We start from the raw sequence: 20,978 nt of genomic DNA on the forward strand, positions 1-20,978 counted from the left end.
CAATTTCCCATAGCCTCTTTAGTTACAAATATTTTTTTCCGCAGCCCCTACGGCTAATACTTTCCGAGATACAGCCGAGAGCTATTCTTAGTGGGACACCCTGTACAACGAACTAGTAGACAGAAAAGATATTCTAATAGATAACACAACACTGAAAATAGTTGAAGAATATATATATTTGGGACAACTAATACACAGCTCGGGATATCTACTACCAGAAATCAACCGAAGAATTAAGTTAGCATGGAGTACTTATGATGGAATTAGCATGAAGTCCTTTCAAAATTCAATTTGACAAAACCTCAGTTGTTTATTTCGTGGTAACAGACTATGTCTATCAGATACTAGGTAAGTGTAAAAAAATCTTCAATTTTATATTTTATTTTTATATTACCTAAGTTACAAAGCAACTGCTGTTTCAAATATCTGCTAACAACCGTCTATAAATCAATATAACCTGACAATAATCCGATCAAAACTCTCAAAAGCCTTAATTTTGCAATAACAACTGTCCAGATAACGTCCACCATCGTGCAACTATGTAAATAACGACCATATAGAAGCATACAAAACATTCCAAGCAGGCTACGGCCGTTTGTCATGTCAATAACGTCAAAAATGTACGTCGCTGATGACTGGGAAGGAGACTGGCGTTCGACAGGTGCCTTTCTGTTTGAAAAAATTGGGTTACGGTTGTTGCTGTTATTATGATTATTGCAAATGACTTGTAGATTGAGATGGGTTCACGGTTAAAGAAACGCTACAGATATAATCGTGTTTTGAATCTATTGTAATAACTTTGTATAACGGTGATTATTTTTTTATTTCGAAGTGATCTGTTGGTATTAAAGTTTGAACATTAGAAAAATAAGGTGTAGATTATTTGAATGTTTTTTTCAAAGAAAAGATAATAAGTATAGAAAAATCCTTAGAGTGGAAAATAGAAAACCAATACGTATGTTAGTTGACGAATGTTCGAAGGAATCTCCCCACGAGAGATGGCACATTTTTTTTAAAACACCCTGTATATTAGACCAAACCAATTTATGGGAAGATTACAATTATTCATGTAAAAATTAATAATAATTGCCTATTGTAAATAATCTATACTACCAAACTATATATACTATCAAACCATTCAACGTAAAAAGCTCAATTTTGGCATACAGGTTGATTCTAAGGGTGTAGAGGTTCGATAAGAAGGGATTTTTTGAAATTCCAGTTCCAAGGGGGTGAAACCACCCTTCAAATTTTACAATATTTTTTATTTAAAAAACGGTCAAGTTTCCGAAAAAACGCTTAAACATGTATATTTTATTTTGTTTTTTTACATATTTTAAGATTTTTTAAAAAGTTTACAGGATGTTTCGAAAAATCTAATCACTAATTCTGCCGTCCTAACGAAAAACGCAGTAACTCGAAAAAGTAAGTTTTGGGGAAAATAGGTTTTACTGTTTGTTCACTGTTTGTTGCTTTTTTATAAGACTTTTTGAAAAATTTGAATAGAGTTGGAAAATATAGATTATTTTTGACTTTTTTGAATATTTTTTGTGCATATATAGTCATTTTGACTAATAATAATTTACGATAATGCATTTTAGCCTGCATCGTAACCACCATAACTTCATAATTACTAGTAAGAAATGCAGTAAGTACCGCATTGTTGCCATTTTACTGCATTTATCACTAGTATTCTTTGATATGCCGCCGTACTAATATATGAAAAGAGGACCTAACTTTACGTATTAATTTTGCGAAACCATACCCCAATAATATTTATTTTAAGTAATAAGCTGATTTTTTGGTACCTATAATAACGAAAAATATAATTTTTGGGCAAAAGGGACAGGTTTAATAAAAAATGTAGCCATTGAATTGGGAGTGTTTATTTGAAAATCTATACATTAAATACATAGTTAAAAACAAGGGTGAAATTGGACTCCCTAAGCGAACCGTGACAACCAAATTTTTTTAAACAATAACATAATTGAATAAAATACAGGTAAGTATAAGTATAGAAAAATATATAAAAATACTTTCAAAAAACTATTCAAAGGAACTATTTAAATCATTGACATTGTCATCAACGTCAATGTTATACCAAAACTGCCGCCTCCCTTCTGCCATGAGGGGGCACAATTTATTAATTATGCCCTCTTTCTTATTTTTATTAATGCCCCTGGCTTTAGTGCAAGGCAGTGGTTTTGGGATCCCATCTCGTTCTGGTTTAGCCTTTAAAAATGATAAAGTTTTAGGATCTTCTAAATTATAATTATCGAAGTAAGTTAAATATTGTTTGCCTCGTTCCGCCAAGATCATAGTTATATCTGTCATGTATGGACGAGGCTGCATTTTTTTAATTTTGACCTGGGAGGTCTGATCAATCCAGTTAAAGAAATTATTAATTCTCATTTCAAGAACCGTGACTTTTCCGGAATTAGCCGCCTGTACTGCATCACTAAAGTCTTTAAAGTCGCTTAAGGTGCCCTTATACTTCATCGACAGTTCTACCTGGTGATGAAAACTGTCGGCACTCATGTAAGTATGCCCTGGTTCGAAATATTTTACCCATATTTTTTCTGCTTGTATTTCTGAACTGTTTATTATATATACAAGAAAAGAAAAAAATGTCCAATTTTTATTTTGGGCTGAACAGTTGTCCAGCCACAATGTAATGATTCTGCTGTCACGGTTTTCCAGAAAAAAGGAGTAGAATGTGCTAATGATATCTTCTTTTTTCCGGCCAGCAATACCCTCATGCCAAATGCAAGCTATGGGTTTTAAGCCACATTTCTTTCCAACTGGTACAAAGGACTCATTGAAAACAATAATTCGCGGGGTAAATAGAGCAATTTTATATTGATCTAACCTTGGAAGCATAATAACCTTTTGCAAATCTGCGGAATAGCAGACCTCCAAATTGTTATTATGATCCATTTTGGCATCGTTCCTATACATATTTCTGGATTCCTCCGCTTTTTTTATGTGTTTGGTATAGGTCTTACAGATGTCACAATCAGGATCAATATTTTCTTTTGAGTGGCAATGGTTTTCAAATATTGCACAACATTCACACTCCTCATGTCCCAGTTTAGTGAACGAAATATTTTTAGCCTTTACGGCTACTCTATACAACTCGTAGGAACAATAAAAGGTAGGGTGTTTAGTTAAAAAGTCTTTATACATTAACGTAATCGACACATCACTTGGTAGATACCTTTTATTTGGAGCATGCTCCCTTCGATAATGGGACACTGATGGGTGAAAGCTCTCAATATGTGCTTCTATAACATCCTTATTAAATTTTCTTGTTTTAGGATATTTTCCTAAAACAAAAATAAATAATTTAGTAAATGCATATGATTATTTTCCTTGTAAATACCTCTCATGTCAGAAGAAACAGATATGTGATTGTCACTTTTGCTGATAGCTTGTAAAATAAATCTATCATTTTTTTCGTGGTAGCCTAAAGTGGTTAAAAAAAACGTTTTACAAATTTTGATTCTTCTCCCAGTTTCATCCTGAAAATAATATGTAATGCTGCGGCACCTTTTGGAGTTTTCAGTATTATTTAGCTCAGTTTGCTCTGTATTGCTTAGGATAAATTTTTTTCTGTCTGTAAAATTCAGTGATTGATAGTTTTTATTTAGTTCAATCCTCCTATTTTCTGGAATATGAAGGTTGCATTTTTTTGGACAATTTTTACATGGGGGTTTTAAATTAAACTTTTCTTTTGCTTTTTCTTTTTTTTGTTTTAAACGTTCTTTTAAAGAAATGTTGTATTTTTTTCTCTTACGTATTTCACCCTTCTTAGTAAGAGTAGGATTTTCGTTAGTACCTGGTGGGTCTCTTTCTAATTGAGGATTTTCAGTTCTTGGGGGAATAATCTGAATATCGTGAATAACAATTTTTGAAGAATTTTCAGGAGATATTTGCGGGGGCTCATTTTCTAAATTATTTAAAACACTTTCGTCAAAAATACTGCTTCTAAATGAAAACTCTAATAAACCCTCATCGGCCTTTAGGTCATCAGTCAAAATAAAATCATTGATGGCGCTAATATCTATTTCTTTATCACTAGGTATTATTGGATGCTCATGAGAAACATTTTCTGCAAAAAGTACACAACTTAATACTATTACCCTTATTTAATTATTAAAAAAAGTTGTAAAACTTACCATCTACGGGTCCTAATGGTGTGTGATTCCTATCCTTTAATTTCAAATCAGTTTCAATAAAATCAGATGTTTGATCTAAAAATAGTTAATAAAACGCATTTTCTTAAGTTACAAAAAACTGAACCGCCATAAATTTAGTTAGATAAAGACACACCTTTATTATTAGTGGTTAAAGGTGGAATAGTATCGTCAGCAACTTGATGGAAAATTTCATCTTTATCATATCGATTATTATCAACAACTTTGTCATTAATTTTTTCTTCACAAGTTACACTACTAGAGTTATCATTAAGGAATAATGCCACATTTTCCTTATTGGCCAAATTTATTTCGGGGTAGTTGTAGGATAGTTCGGCTTTTTGAAAGTCTAATTTCGCTTGTTTTCCTGTAAAAATATCATTAAAATACGAGTTACTAACTACCAAAACCTTGACTAACCACCACCAGTTACACCACCAACACCACTTTTTTTACCAGATTCACTACGGATATTCTCCATAGATTCACCTGTTTTTCGTTTACATGCAATGGACATTAATAATTTAGTTCTTGAACTTATCTAAAAATACAGTTAAAACATTTATTCAGTATTTAAACAATATTAAAAAAACCAGCTCAGCGCCTGGGACTTTTGGGAGATACAGAGAGTAAAGTAAAAAGAAAAAATTAAAAATCAAAAACTAGACCGAAATTTTTGGGCTATGTTAATGATGATAGCTTCAAATAAGGCGAAACATTTTTATAAATTTTCTTATTAATACTTGCTCCTAAATACACAGGGTGTTAATTAAGTATGTACCATGAAAGGGTTTTCTACTACCGTGTGTAAAGTACTCACTTTACGCACTAAAAACAGTGTATAAAGTAGCACTTTTTCGCACTAGTGCATAAAATAAGTATTTTACACACTAGTGCGTAAAGCAGTCTGCCAAAAAATTGCATCAGCAAAAATTTGACACCTGACGCACTGGTTTTTAGTTCGTTACTTTACGCACTTACTAGTGTGTAAAGTAAATTTACTTTACGCCACTACGGTGTAAAGTTAACGACTTATTTTCTTTATTTAATGAATTTTCGGGAAAAAATTGAGGGTATAAGAAAAAATATTGTATGAAACACGTGTGGAAAGTTCTTTTTTTAAAATGAAAAACAATCCCATTCGTAAAAAAAGTATCACTTAACACAATTGATACATAAATAACGATTTTATATTTTTAACGAATTAAAATGTAGTTTTTCTTTTAAAACTCTGAAAACCTAGCATGTTTATAGGATTTTTTTTCGTAAAATATTTTTTAAAAAATCGTCTGGTAAATTTATTGCACGTACCTAACTAACGGCCGTAAATTTTCTACTAATAAATTGAAATAAATCCACAGACTTACCTTGCTATCCATTATGACGACAAAACCACAAAAACACACAATTTTTAATTATATTTTTTACTATTTGATAACCCGGTAATAATATTATATTATTTATAATACTAAATTAATAATTATTATTTAAACACCTTCGCACCTTCGCATCAGCTAAAAGCTCAAATCGATCTGTTCATTCTTACAATAAATATGCTGTTTCAGTGTATTTTCTGTCCTTTATACATTAATAAGTTTAAACAGAGACAGAAATACGATTCATCAACAGTAATCTTGCAAATGAAATAGGTTAGAAAACCGTTAAAGCTTACGCGGGAAAAGTTACTGCACTTTTCCTTAGCAAAGTGTGACGTATCGCGTCACTAATACAAGGGTATAGGCGTAAGTTATTTGTGAATACTGCATTGTGATTGGATAATCCATCGTACTGCGTTTTTTGTTAGTAATAGATGATGTTTTTGACTCCTTGTACATGTATAAATTATAGCAAAGTTTGTTGTACTGCGTTATTCATTAGGATTTCTAAGTTACTGCAGTTTACCTTAAAATAAAGTGATTTTTTTAATGGAGATCCAAAGCAGTTACACAGTATATTTTTAAATACTGCATTTCTCGCTAGGATAAGTGCTTACTGCGTTTTTAACTAGTAATATGATGCTTTAAGCGAGTTACTGCAAACTTTTTTTTCAAATTTTGAAAAAACCAAATTTTTTTTGGAAAAACTGAGTTGGTAGAAAGATAGAGAATATGTTCAAGAATACGAATTCACCAAAATCTCAAAATCGAAAAAAATCGAGTTACTGCGTTCTTCATTAGGACGGCAGAATTAATCACGATCCTGCTTAAAGCGCTTGACGTAAAAAGTTGATTTTTGGAAAACGGATTGACTTTAGGGTGTAAAGGTTCGATAAGAAGGGTTTTTCGAAACTCGAATTCTAAGGGGGTGAAACCACCCCTCAAATATTAGAATATTTTTTATTTAAAAACCGGTGAGTTTTTCGGAAAAACTCTTAAACACGTATATTTTATTTTGTTGTTTTACAGATTTTAAGATTTTTTAAAAATTTATACAGGGTGTTTCATAAAATATGATCATTGAGTAATCACGATTCTGCTTAAACTGCTTGACGTTTAATGCTGATTTTTGGCAAACGGATTGACTGTGGGGTGTAGAGGTTCGATAAGGAGGGGTTTCTCGAATCTCAAATTCCAAGAGGGTGAAAACGCCCCTCAAATATTACAAATTATTAAAAAACGGTAGTCTTTCGGGAAAACGCTAGGACACCCATAATTTATTTTGTTTTTTTTTAGATATTTTGAAATTTTTTAAAAGATACAGGGTGTTCCAAAAAGTTGGGTAATTGATATCGTAACCATGATTCTGCTTAAGAAAAAGAGAAAGTCAAATTCCAACAAGATGAATCTACCCCTCAAATATTACCAAGTTATATAATAATATTGATTTTTCTCATGCTGACATAAATGTGAGAAAATTTTATCCAGTTTGTATGTTAATAGAAATTCTTGCTTTGCTTTATCATCACCATCACAAATGATTAATTCGACGCGAACGAAGTCGCGGGTACACGCTAGTAATCCTATAAAAAAGAACCTTGAATCACAACAAATATTCTTTCTTCAACTATTGGATGTTTAGCTCCTATTGACACCTATGTATTACATTATACAATAGGAAGATTTATTATTTATCGAAAATTATCGCCTTAAGTAGCTGTTTTATGCAGGAATGCGGCACAGGTACCAGCGTTCAGGCTACGGTACCGTTTGGATCTCGGTCCGGCCTCACCTAAGGTTAATAAGTACCATTTCCGATGACCGATATCGATATTCGGCACAACAGAACCTAATCTGACATCGATTCACAACCGGATTTTGTCTTTAAGCCAGCTCTTGCTTGGCTCTACGTATAGGTACTACCTGACCATTTTTTTTAAACTTTATTTTTCCATCTGGTGCCAAAAAGTAAGTATATTGTTTTATTAGTATATTGTTTTATTAGGAGTAAAAATTACACTTTTTGCGGCGAGGCTGTATGTTTCTACTTGTATTATTTAGTCAATGTTTAGTCATTGTATATTTTGATTGTATTAAATAGGGTGTATTCCGTTGCTTAACTTTGTTATGGTTTTGTGTTCCGTTTCTATCGGTTCCCTGAAAGTTTTCTTATTACCTACGGAACAGGGTTCCTGAAAAATTCGGTTATAACTTAATAGTAGATTATTTTCTTTTATCTATGTTTATAATTGTCACGTTTACTGTCACCAAACTAACCAGCGCGAGAAGGCTGGTTTTTCTGTTTTTCTGTTTTTCTTTGTCAATCAATGTCATTTATGTGACAGAAATCAAGCAAATATTGGAAGTTCAAGTGAAATTCTCATTTTAATTTCTAAAATTTGTAATAATATTTTGTATTTACATCCAAAAGCAATGGAGGTAGGCAGTAAAGGTAAATAAATTTCATTAACTTAATAGAATGACTTTTTTGGGCCATTTAAACTTATCATGCAGCCATTGTTTCTTAGTCAGGAACATTTAAAGAAAACATGAAAAACAAGACAACAAGTAATCGTGAATGTTTTGTAAGCTATAAAAATATAAATATTGATTAGATTTGTTTATTTATTATTAACCTGTTTTAATATTGGACCTGCAAATCTTCACTTGAGCTGTCTAACGAGTTTAACAGTTTATTAATAAAGTACTTTTCAATATTAAACTCGTACTTTTTTAAGCAGCCCTTTTTAGATGATATTACCCTTCCCAGAGTGAATATTACGCGTCGCCAGAGAGTGGGTGGAGAACTCTAAAGAAGAATGTGAAACGCGACAAAACAAAACTGTAATTTTTTAGTAGTACTTTATTTAATCATATTCATAATTTACTTAATGCAAAACACGCCATTAATTATAAATTGTCTCATTGTATAACTCAACAAAAATGATAAAAGTCATTTACATCGGAAGACAGGATCCCCAACATTAGACAGAAAGAACCAAGGCCAGCAAGAGGTGATATTTTTCTTCTGGTTTAAACAAGGATTTACTGCTTACTGAGGCTGACACAAACAAATGTCGTGAATCATGTTTCTTAGGCAATGTTTTATTAATGAATATATTTAGTGAAAAATGCTAGTGACTACTTTACACAATACCAATACAAATAAAAAAAAATCACTAAACGGGTCCCGACTATTATTTGAGATCCTACGCGGAATATTAAAAGGCGCATTGATTTAATAGATCTACAGGGTGTATCAAAAAACTTAAAATCATCTATACTAATATATAAAATCCTTAAGTGACTGACATACTGATTAATCACAATCCTGCTCAATCCACTCAACGTAAGAAGCTCAATTCTGGCATACAGGTTGATTCTAGAGTGTAGAGGTTCGATAAGAAGGGATTTTTCGAAATTCCAGTTCCAAGAGGGTGAAACCACCCCTCAAATATTACAATATTTTTTATTTAAAAAACGGCCAAGTTTCCGAAAAAAACGCTTAAACACGTATATTTCATTTTGTTTTCTACATATTTTAAGATTTTTAAACATGTATACAGGGTGTTTCGAAAAATCTGGTCATTGATTAATCACGATCCTGCTTAAAGAGCTTGACTTAAAAAGCTGATTTTTGGAAAACAGATAGACTTTAGTGTGTAGAGGTTCGATAAGAAGGGATTTTTCGAAACTCGAATTCTAAGGGGGTGAAACTATCCCTCAAATATTAAAATATTTTTTATTTAAAAACCGGTGAGTTTTTCCGAAAAGCTCTTAAACAGGTATATTTTATTTTGTTGTTTTACATATTTTAAGATTTTTTAAAAATTTATACAGGGTGTTTCATAAAATATGACCATTGAGTAATCACGATCCTGCTTAAAGTTCCTTCGTAGAAAAGATGAGAGACGCTTGTGCTCGACTTGCAAAATAAATAAATAAAATATATTTATTCCTACAAATGCATTTGACTCACCTTATATAAACGATTAGAATTAATCACACACACAATGCAAATTAATTATTGTTTATATTTATAACCGACTTTTGTTTGACGAAAATGGAAGTGCAACAAAAAGGTTGGTTGGTGTTGACGTACGTGACATGAGCTACTATTGTTAATTTTATACTATGTAAAAAATATGTAGGTATACACTGAATGTCTTGATACAAGGCTAAATAGTTATTTTTGGATAAGAGATGTTGATAAAAACTAATAAATAGGAGAACCAAATATGATTTTTTTTTAATTTTACATAATATTATGTGTACCAACTTGGAGCCATCTAGATGAACAAAAAATATAATTTTGAACCAATAGCAGCCAATTCTCGTGAAAGAAGAACAAATAAGCGATGCTTAAATAAACAAATCTAGCTCATAGGCTCCCTACGAACTCAAAATCTATACTAATATAATATTATCTATACTAATATATAAAATCCTCAAGTGACTGACTCACTGATTAATCACGATCCTGCTCAAACCACTCAACGTAAGAAGCTCAATTTTGGGATTTTTCGAAATTCCAGTTCCAAGGGGGTGAAACCACCCCTCAAATATTACAATATTTTTTATTTAAAACACGGTCAAGTTTCCGAAAAAACGCTTAAATAAGTATATTTTATTTTGTTTTTTATATATTTTAAGATTTATTAAAAATGTATACAGGGTGTTTCGAAAAATCTGGTCATTGATTAATCACGATCCTGCTTAAAGCGCTTGACGTAAAAAGCTGATTTTTGGAAAACGGATTGACTTTAGGGCGTAGAGGTTCGATAGGAAGGATTTTTCGAAACCCGAATTCTAAGGGGGTGAAATCACCCCTCAAATATTAGAATATTTTTCATTTAAAAACCGGTGAGTTTTTCGGAAAAACTCTTAAACACGTATATTTTATTTTGTTGTTTTACATATTTTAAGATTTTTTATAAATTTATACAGGGTGTTTCATAAAAAATGACCATTGAGTAGTCACGATTCTGCTTAAACTGCTTGACGTTTAAAGCTGATTTGTGGCAAACGGATTGATTGTGGGGTGTAGAGGTTCGATAAGGAGGGGTTTCTCGAATTTCAAATATCAAGAGGGCGAAAACGCCCCTCAAATATTACAATATTTGTTATTTAAAAAACGGAAAACGGTCTTTCGGAAAAAACGCTGGACACACATAATTTATTTTGTTTTTTTACATATTTGGAAATTTTTTAAAAAATCATACAGGGTGTTCCAAAAATGTTCAAATATTACCAAATTATATAATAATATCGCCATATTGTTTTTTCTCATGCTGACATAAATATGAGAAAATTTTATCCAGTTTGTATGTTAATGGAAATTCTTGCTTTGCTTTATCATCACCATTACAAATGATTAATTCGACGCGAACGAAGTCGCGGGTACACGCTAGTGTTGACATAAAATAACACATGAATCGACAAAAAAAATCATGAAGTTCGCTTTCCATTTACATTAATTTTATTTGCTCCAAATTACCATTTCCTTTCTTCGACATAAAACAGATCAACTCAAGGAAGCACCTCTTTAATCATATCAACTTTTAACAAGCTTTTTATATATTAGCGATAATAACGTGCAATTATGCAAATCTTATTAAGCGAATGCCTCTTTAAACGTGATTTAAGTAAAATTATCTAGGTTGACAGTTGGCTAAGTTCGATTATTAAGCTTGTAGCTTCCATGACATTCGCCAATAAACGTAAAAACCGTTAAAAGATTATTATATAATTTACGTAGAACGGTTCTGCCGTGGTAATATTAAAATGAAACATGTGGCATCGAATGTGCTCTATAATATTATGTATGTAGTACCGATTTTATTTAATTTTTTACTGTGTAGTTCAGTAAATGAAGATTGAAACCACGGCCTAATTCGTCTATCGGGACTTTTCACGCGGATTGTGTACCTTTTGGGAAGTAGTTTTAAGGAAAAAAATTGTAACACCGTGCATTGGCAAAAAATGGCCATTTTATGAAAAGCACTGTTCTTAAAATGTTGTATCCTATGTTATAGGGCTTGTTTCTCTCGACAATTTCCTGTCTCACAATGTACCGTTTGTGTCCGGGAAGAGTTCATAGTTTCATAGTTGTCGATTTTCGAAAGAAATCAGTACATGTATATTATTTCGTATATTTTTCATTTTATTGATTTTATGGAAAGCACTGTTCATTAAAATGTTGTATCCTATGTTATAGGGTTTGTTTCTCTCTACAATTTCCTGTCTTACAATGTACCGTTTGTGTCGGGGAAGGGTTCATAGTTTCATAGTTGTCGATTTTCGAAAGAAATCAGTACATGTATATTATTTCGAATATTTTTGATTCTATTGATTTTATGAAAAGCACTGTTCATTAAAATGTTGTATCCTATGGGCTTGTTCCTCTCTACAATTTCCTGTTTCACAATGTACCGTTTGTGTCCGGGAAGGGTTCGTAGTTTAGTTGTCGATTTTCGAAAGAAATCAGTACATGTATATTATTTCGTATATTTTTCATTTTATTCATTTTATGGAAAGCACTGTTCATTAAAATGTCGTATCCTATGTTATAGAGCTTGTTTCTCTCTAAAATTTCCTGTCTCACAATGTACCGTTTGTGTCCGGGAAGGGTTCATAGTTTCATAGTTGTCGATTTTCGAAAGAAATCAGTACATGTATATTATTTGGTATATTTTTGATTTTATTGATTTTATGGAAAAAACTGTTCATTAAAATGTTGTATCCTATGTTATAGGGCTTGTTTGTCTCTACAATTTCCTGTCTCACAATGTTCCGTTTGTGTCCGGGAAGGGTTCATAGTTTCATAGCTGTCGATTTTCGAAAGAAATCAGTAGGTACATGTATATTATTTGGTATATTTTTCATTTTATTGATTTTATGGAAAGAACTGTTCATTAAAATGTTGTATCCTATGTTATAGGGCTTGTTTGTCTCTACAATTTCCTGTCTCACAATGTACCGTTTGTGTCCGGGAAGGGTTCATAGTTTCATAGCTGTCGATTTTCGAAAGAAATCAGTAGGTACATGTATATTATTTGGTATATTTTTCATTTTATTGATTTTATGGAAAGAACTGTTCATTAAAATGTTGTATCCTATGTTATAGGGCTTGTTTGTCTCTACAATTTCCTGTCTCACAATTTACCGTTTCTGTCCGGGAAGAGTTCATAGTTTCATAGCTGTCGATTTTCGAAAGAAATCAGTAGGTACATGTATATTATTTGGTATATTTTTCATTTTATTGATTTTATGGAAAGAACTGTTCATTAAAATATTGTATCCTATATTATAGGGCTTGTTTGCCTCTACAATTTCCTGTCTCACAATGTACCGTTTGTGTCCGGGAAGGGTTCATAGTTTCATAGTTGTCGATTTTCGAAAGAAATCAGTACATGTATATTATTTGGTATATTTTTGATTTTATTGATTTTATGGAAAAAACTGTTCATTAAAATGTTGTATCCTATGTTATAGGGCTTGTTTGTCTCTACAATTTCCTGTCTCACAATGTACCGTTTGTGTCCGGGAAGGGTTCATAGTTTCATAGTTGTCGATTTTCGAAAGAAATCAGTACATGTATATTATTTGGTATATTTTTGATTTTATTGATTTTATGGAAAAAACTGTTCATTAAAATGTTGTATCCTATGTTATAGGGCTTGTTTGTCTCTACAATTTCCTGTCTCACAATGTACCGTTTGTGTCCGGGAAGGGTTCATAGTTTCATAGCTGTCGATTTTCGAAAGAAATCAGTAGGTACATGTATATTATTTGGTATATTTTTCATTTTATTGATTTTATGGAAAGAACTGTTCATTAAAATGTTGTATCCTATGTTATAGGGCTTGTTTGTCTCTACAATTTCCTGTCTCACAATGTACCGTTTGTGTCCGGGAAGGGTTCATAGTTTCATAGCTGTCGATTTTCGAAAGAAATCAGTAGGTACATGTATATTATTTGGTATATTTTTCATTTTATTGATTTTATGGAAAGAACTGTTCATTAAAATGTTGTATCCTATGTTATAGGGTTTGTTTCTCTCTACAATTTCCTGTCTTACAATGTACCGTTTGTGTCGGGGAAGGGTTCATAGTTTCATAGTTGTCGATTTTCGAAAGAAATCAGTACATGTATATTATTTCGTATATTTTTCATTTTATTGATTTTATGGAAAGCACTGTTCATTAAAATGTTGTATCCTATGTTATAGGGCTTGTTTCTCTCGACAATTTCCTGTCTCACAATGTACCGTTTGTGTCCGGGAAGAGTTCATAGTTTCATAGTTGTCGATTTTCGAAAGAAATCAGTACATGTATATTATTTCGTATATTTTTCATTTTATTGATTTTATGGAAAGCACTGTTCATTAAAATGTTGTATCCTATGTTATAGGGTTTGTTTCTCTCTACAATTTCCTGTCTTACAATGTACCGTTTGTGTCGGGGAAGGGTTCATAGTTTCATAGTTGTCGATTTTCGAAAGAAATCAGTATATGTATATTATTTCGAATATTTTTGATTCTATTGATTTTATGAAAAGCACTGTTCATTAAAATGTTGTATCCTATGGACTTGTTCATCTCTACAATTTCCTGTTTCACAATGTACCGTTTGTGTCCGGAAAGGGTTCGTAGTTTATTTGTCGATTTTCGAAAGAAATTAGTACATGTATATTATTTCGTATATTTTTCATTTTATTCATTTTATGGAAAGCACTGTTCATTAAAATGTTGTATCCTATGTTATAGGGCTTGTTTCTCTCTACAATTTCCTGTCTCACAATGTACCGTTTGTGTCCGGGAAGGGTTCATAGTTTCATAGCTGTCGATTTTCGAAAGAAATCAGTAGGTTTATGTATATTATTTCGTATATTTTTCATTTTATTGATTTTATGGAAAGCACTGTTCATTAAAATGTTGTATCCTATGTTATAGGGTTTGTTTCTCTCTACAATTTCCTGTCTTACAATGTACCGTTTGTGTCGGGGAAGGGTTCATAGTTTCATAGTTGTCGATTTTCGAAAGAAATCAGTATATGTATATTATTTCGAATATTTTTGATTTTATTGATTTTATGAAAAGCACTGTTCATTAAAATGTTGTATACTATGGACTTGTTCATCTCTACAATTTCCTGTTTCACAATGTACCGTTTGTGTCCGGGAAGGGTTCGTAGTTTATTTGTCGATTTTCGAAAGAAATCAGTACATGTATATTATTTCGTATATTTTTCATTTTATTCATTTCATTCATTTCATGGAAAGCACTGTTCATTAAAATGTTGTATCCTATGTTATAGGGCTTGTTTGTCTCTACAATTTCCTGTCTCACAATGTACCGTTTGTGTCCGGGAAGGGTTCATAGTTTCATAGCTGTCGATTTTCGAAAGAAATCAGTAGGTACATGTATATTATTTGGTATATTTTTCATTTTATTGATTTTATGGAAAGAACTGTTCATTAAAATGTTGTATCCTATGTTATATGGCTTGTTTGTCTCTACAATTTCCTGTCTCACAATGTACCGTTTGTGTCCGGGAAGTGTTCATAGTTTCATAGCTGTCGATTTTCGAAAGAAATCAGTAGGTACATGTATATTATTTGGTATATTTTTCATTTTATTGATTTTATGGAAAGAACTGTTCATTAAAATGTTGTATCCTCTGTTATAGAGCTTGTTTGTCTCTACAATTTCCTGTCTCACAATGTACCGTTTGTGTCCGGGAAGGGTTCATAGTTTCGTAGCTGTCGATTTTCGAAAGAAATCAGTACATGTATATTACTTCGTATATTTTTCATTTTATTGATTTTATGGGAAGCACTGTTCATTAAGTTCATGACCCAAATGGCCCAAAAATCAGTTTTCAATATCTATATTGCCGGAAAATCTGATTTTTGACACTTTAGACCGTTTTACGCGTTTTCTCGGGACTTTACGAAAAAAAGTGTCAGAACTTTTTTTTAGACAATGACCTAAGCTTAATTTTTTTAAGAAAAAATTTCTAAATTTCATATTTTGGCAGATATTTGCGAAAAACTGATTTTTAGGCCATTTGGGGCCATTTTTGTGTTACACTTTTAGTGTTACAATTTTTTTCCCTAAAACTACCCCTCAAAAGGTACACAATCCGCCTAAAAAATCAAGGTCGGCGAATCGGGTCTTTTTGTGTCTTTATTTAGAAAAAATAATACAATAAAAAAATATATGGGATAAATAGTAATAATTTACAGAGATATTAAACTGTTGTCTCAAAAATTGTAAAATAAAAGAGTACCTACTGGAATATATGCCAGTTTTAAAAATTTCGCGAAATGACAGTAACAGCAGTTTTGCATAATAATGCCGGGTCCAGACCAAGCAGACAAAACAACGACAAGACAGAAACATTCAAGTTTTACGACAGAATTGCGACAAATCCAATACATTTCTGCGACATTTTTGTCTCATTTTTGTTTTGTTTCAAAATTCGGAGACTTTTCAATGTCCCGTCTCGAGTCGATAAAGATCAAAGTGTCTATGTTTTGTTCGTATATTTTACGACAAGTTGTCGGTGCAGTGTGGATGACGTGCTGCCAACAGGAGGAGACCAGTGAAAAATCAAACATGGTTTATAAAACTCATTCGCAACAACTAAACTTTTGACTTTGTTGTACTTTTGTCCTTGCGGTGTGGACAATTTGTCTCAAGTTTGTCTTGTTTTTGTCTCAAAATCGTGTTTATTTTTTGTCGCCTTGGTCTGGACCCGGCATAAGGCTTGTCTCGGCATTATTAGTCTGAGGAGTTGAATATCAATTTAACTAAAGGTATAGTCTATAAAATGAATAACTTTGAATTTTGACCGTTATTTTTTACCAACATGTCAAATATAAAATCCCTCTGTCAAAAAAGTTACTGATATTCTTTAAATTGAGTGCATGAACGAATCAGATAGGTAACTCTTTTTACTTTCATGAAATAGAAAAGGAAAATAATACAACAAGTGACAGTTCTTCCTCTTCTTGCAAAAATCAACACGAAATGTCATAATTGACAAAAGTAAAATGTCATCAGCTTTTGACACTTCTAAATATTAGACCAATGCCGTCTCTAATAGAACAGCCACGGAGCGAGATTTATGACGTCGCGCTAGTTAGATACTACGGATTAATAAATATGTTGTAGAATACATGGAAAACATAATTATTCCTCGTATTTTTGGTTTGTATTTTAAAAATGATATAGTTTACATGAAATATACATAATATACAGTTAATAAATACAATATAATATACTTAGATTAAGAAGATAATATATACCTATTTATAGTAATAAATACTTTGGCAAATAAACTATGAACCATACAAATGCAGCAAAATGTTTTACAATATACAAATAATGTGGTACATAAGATAATGCGTAACATGTAAAATATATTTTAAATTTTGGGGTTTGAAAATCGATCTAATTTAACAAAAAACATTCAATATCTACTAATAGTGATGTATTATTATTTGCATTCACAACATTTATTTATATATTATAATGTTTACTGCAATTAATAAACTAATATAAACTTGTCAAAAGATGACTACATATTTTTTTAAATTATTATTCTTAACACAAAAACTTTCTACACTGACTATGGAGTACGATTTCAGCCATATTTTAAAACATTTGCTGCATTTGTATGGTTCATAGTTTATTTGCCAAAGTATTTATTACTATAAATAGGTATATATATTGTATTTATTAACTCTATATTATGTATATTTCATGTAAACTATTTCATTTTTAAAATATACAAACCAATAATACGAGGAATAATTATGTTTTCCATGTATTCTACAACATATTTATTAATCCGTAGTATCTAACTAGCGTGACCTCATAAATCTCGCTCTGAGGCTGTTCTATTAGAGACGGCATTGCGTCAGCATGGCCGCAAGTTGCTAACCTAATAAAATTAACACTAGAAAAGCCCGCGGGAACTCTCAAATTCAAAGTTATTCGTTTTACGGACTATATCATCGTTTTTTTTTACGGATTACTAAAGTTACGGAATTATCAATAAAGCTATGTTTTTGTGGTTTTCCTACGCATTCCATTTGATCCGTTAAAAATCCGATGCCTACGCTTTAACCATTCTTTTTAATAGATGAAAGATCATCGATAATTGCTTTTTGTTAGGCTGCCTCGATGGTTTGTGACTGAACAGAGGTTGATGGACGCCCGGAGAGTACCTTGACTTCCATCAACTCAGTTTTTTGTTCTAGGTACCAAGAGTTCAAGACTACGATGTTTTCAATGAGGTGCTAAAAAGAAAGGTTTTGTCTATATACCTTTCTGGCTGATTCATTTCTTAAGAAAGCCAAGATATTAATATCTAAGCTGCATAAACAGTATGTCCCCGGATTGTCTTTGCAAGAAGAAAAACTTTATTATAAACCTTTTGAGAAGAAACTAATGAAGAAGAACAGCCAAAGCATATTTTGAATATTAATACTAAATTAAAAGCGTGGATTTGTCGTATTTTTGTACCTACAAAATTAAAAACTTTAATAAAAAAAAGAAAAAAAAACTTTTTTCCATAGCAACTCTTAAAATTGCCTTATATCTATACTCTGTTTTTTTTCTCAGGTAAGATTTCGACAGACGACGACAGAAGAAAAGCAGATGACGTCCCATACCAATCTATTTATTTTACTACAAAAAGTTTCTAATAATTTTTAAGTTATCTATGGATGGGTTTAAATATAAATCCGTCATGCGTCGTGTCTTGTTTTTTTAACCAGTTTTATTGGTTTATTTAAAAAATGACAGATCATATTTCAATTTTATTGGTTTGACGGAACGATGAACGACAAACGGACGCCGATGCGTATGAACTCGCCTTTAGATTTTTGACGTTTGTCAAAGTCTTGCCAAAGACTTATGACGCTTGTCAAAGTCTTGCCAAATTATAGGTTATAATTTTGTGTCAACTTTTGTTAAATACCCTGCGTTTTGGAAGATGATGCATTTTGATTCGTATTATTACGTGTGTTTTGTGTCTTTTGAAGTCAAGTGGAGGAAAAATCGAGTGAAAATTAACTGTAGACCCAGAGCACAGTTTATGGTTAATACTCGCTGCCCAGGCAGAAAGTCTTATACACCAATGAAGTTGCCATCGATAAAGTTTGTATACCATTTCGTCGTAGATAGTGCATCTCGTATATGGTAGAAGGATCAAACTAAACACATACTAAAAACTGGAGTAGCTGTAAAATATCGACATCACACGATAGGTAAATAATGGATTTTAGTACTGCAGAAAAATAATGTCAAAAGGTACTGGTTTAAAAAAATTAAGATTAAAGTTAATTAATCAACCTTTAAGGTATAAAATTTGGTAGGTGTTATTATTAATAAAATAGTTTGTTTTATTTACCTATGTTGTTTTATTTATTCCTGTGGAATATTACAAATTTGTATTTGTACATAAGTTATATTGATAAATATAATCACAAATGCGGGTAGTTTCATAAAGCTTGAAAGTAAATAATAGTTCTTTTTTATATTTTTTTGATATGTAGTGTGTTGTTCTTGTTTGTTTTGTATTAACACATACCGTTTTTATTAAATAAAATAACTCGATTACATTTTTTCAGTTTTATACAGTTTTTTTTCACAATATTTTGAAGTAATCACTTGTGATCTTGTCCACATCTTGTCAATCAAATTTTAAATATATCCTGCTATGCGTTTCAGTTGTACCAACTTATTTCTTTGTAAAATAAAATAAACTACTTTGAAATTAAAATGACAGACACATCTATCACTGTCAAGGATCTTCTCGTTGGACAGACTATATCAAAAATAGTAGATAAAATAGTACTTTAACCGTAAGGCTAGATTAAATGATACTTTAACAGCGAGGATAGGTTAAAAACTTTATTTCTTCTCGCACGTTTTTTAATTGCTTCCATTTTTGAATTTTTTTTTATTCCTTTTCGTAAGTTATTCGGGATTTAAATGGAAGTAGTTTTCATATGGCGTTTGTCGCCTCAGTCTGAATATCTGCTGGTAATTTACTTATTTCGTTTTGAGCCATTTTTGGCTCCAATTCAATCGGCAATTGACACTAAAGAGAATTACAAAATATTGACTCAAAACTGACAACTAAAGAGACAGCTTTATTAATTTATCAAATTACATAGAAACCAACGCCAACTCAGCACAATAATTTTTCTATTCGTAATAAAATTACTTGAAATAATGATTTCTGAATAGTTTTTAAAACTCATTATGGAAAAATATATTGTTTTATACACGACGATAAAATTGCATTATCGTGATATATATATAAATAAAATACCATTTTATCGTCTTGTATAAAAAATAACTATTATTATATTGGTAAAATATTAATTGCAGTTACTTATTACATCCCCTTGTATTGTATTGACGGCACGCTACGCCACTGCAATTAGGTGCCTCATAAATGCTCAATTTTTGTTTACGAATTCAGCTTTAATTATGTACTAATGATACTACCTATCGGTGCTAAGCAATTTGTATTTTAATTAGACCGTTTGTAAAGTTTTATTTAAATTATTCCTAATAAAACAATTTTATATATTCAGAGAAATCATTCGATTAATTTTAAGTAAATCAGATATTTATCAAGGCGAAAAAGTTTCAGTTTCTTTCATTAATTACAGCTTAGAATCAAAATAGAAATTTGCTATAAATAATGTTTCTTGCACACAGGCATCAGATTTCGCTTCATTTGCATTTCGAAGCACATTTAAAAAAGAAGATTTGTGATATAAACATAGATACAGATTAGAAAATATTTTAATTTCACTATCTTTACGAAAGATTTAGGATAAAATGAATATATCTGAAACTATAAGATTTGGCAACATTCATGGAACACGGAACACAAAATAAATTTTTTTCAAACGTCACAAAAGTATTAATTTTTGCGACGCGATTGACAATATAAAATAGTTAATTTTATATCTAGAGCGCGAAGTGCTACTTTGGTGATTGATACTTGAATTTTTTAACGAGGCGTAGCCGAGTTGAAAAATTTGTCAAGATCACCAAAGGAGTTCGCGCACGAGTTGCAAAAACATTTTTTCTACAAATACCGGGATCAAGTACCTCTACATCAAAATTGGATAATCTCTCAAGTTCAAAAACCCCCATATCTCAAGCAAAATCAGAACTATCTAGTTTGGGATTAAATATTGGTTCGTTTACAGGTTATACTATTAATGTTAATATTGTAAATAATAACTAGAATATGCATCAATGTTAAGTTTGATATTTGTTTATTTTTGAATATTTCCAAATAAATATTTAGTTATGATTTAGTTCTTCATTTTCCAAAAATCAAAATTCCGTAATCCCATACAATTTACA

At 31.3% G+C, this 20,978-nt stretch overlaps 2 protein-coding genes across 2 annotated transcripts in view; both read right to left on the reverse strand.

The window, feature by feature from the left end:
- LOC115877745 (ATP-binding cassette sub-family G member 8) overlaps positions 1 to 20,978 on the reverse strand; it is an 89,644-nt gene that overhangs the window by 48,986 nt on the left and 19,680 nt on the right. The gene's annotated exons all lie outside the window — the stretch shown is intronic.
- Positions 1,612 to 6,378, reverse strand: LOC115877747. The gene is made up of 5 exons (XM_030894050.1): positions 4,617 to 6,378; positions 4,333 to 4,563; positions 4,179 to 4,253; positions 3,383 to 4,111; positions 1,612 to 3,326 (listed from the first exon to the last, which is right to left on the reverse strand). Exons 1-5 carry the CDS (start codon positions 4,711 to 4,713, stop codon positions 2,047 to 2,049), a joined length of 2,412 nt encoding a protein of 803 aa, XP_030749910.1. The 5' UTR covers positions 4,714 to 6,378; the 3' UTR covers positions 1,612 to 2,046.

Source organism: Sitophilus oryzae, unplaced genomic scaffold, assembly GCF_002938485.1.
Source record: "Sitophilus oryzae breed Bouriz unplaced genomic scaffold, Soryzae_2.0 scaffold_1498_pilon_pilon, whole genome shotgun sequence".
Lineage (NCBI taxonomy): Eukaryota > Metazoa > Arthropoda > Insecta > Coleoptera > Curculionidae > Sitophilus > Sitophilus oryzae.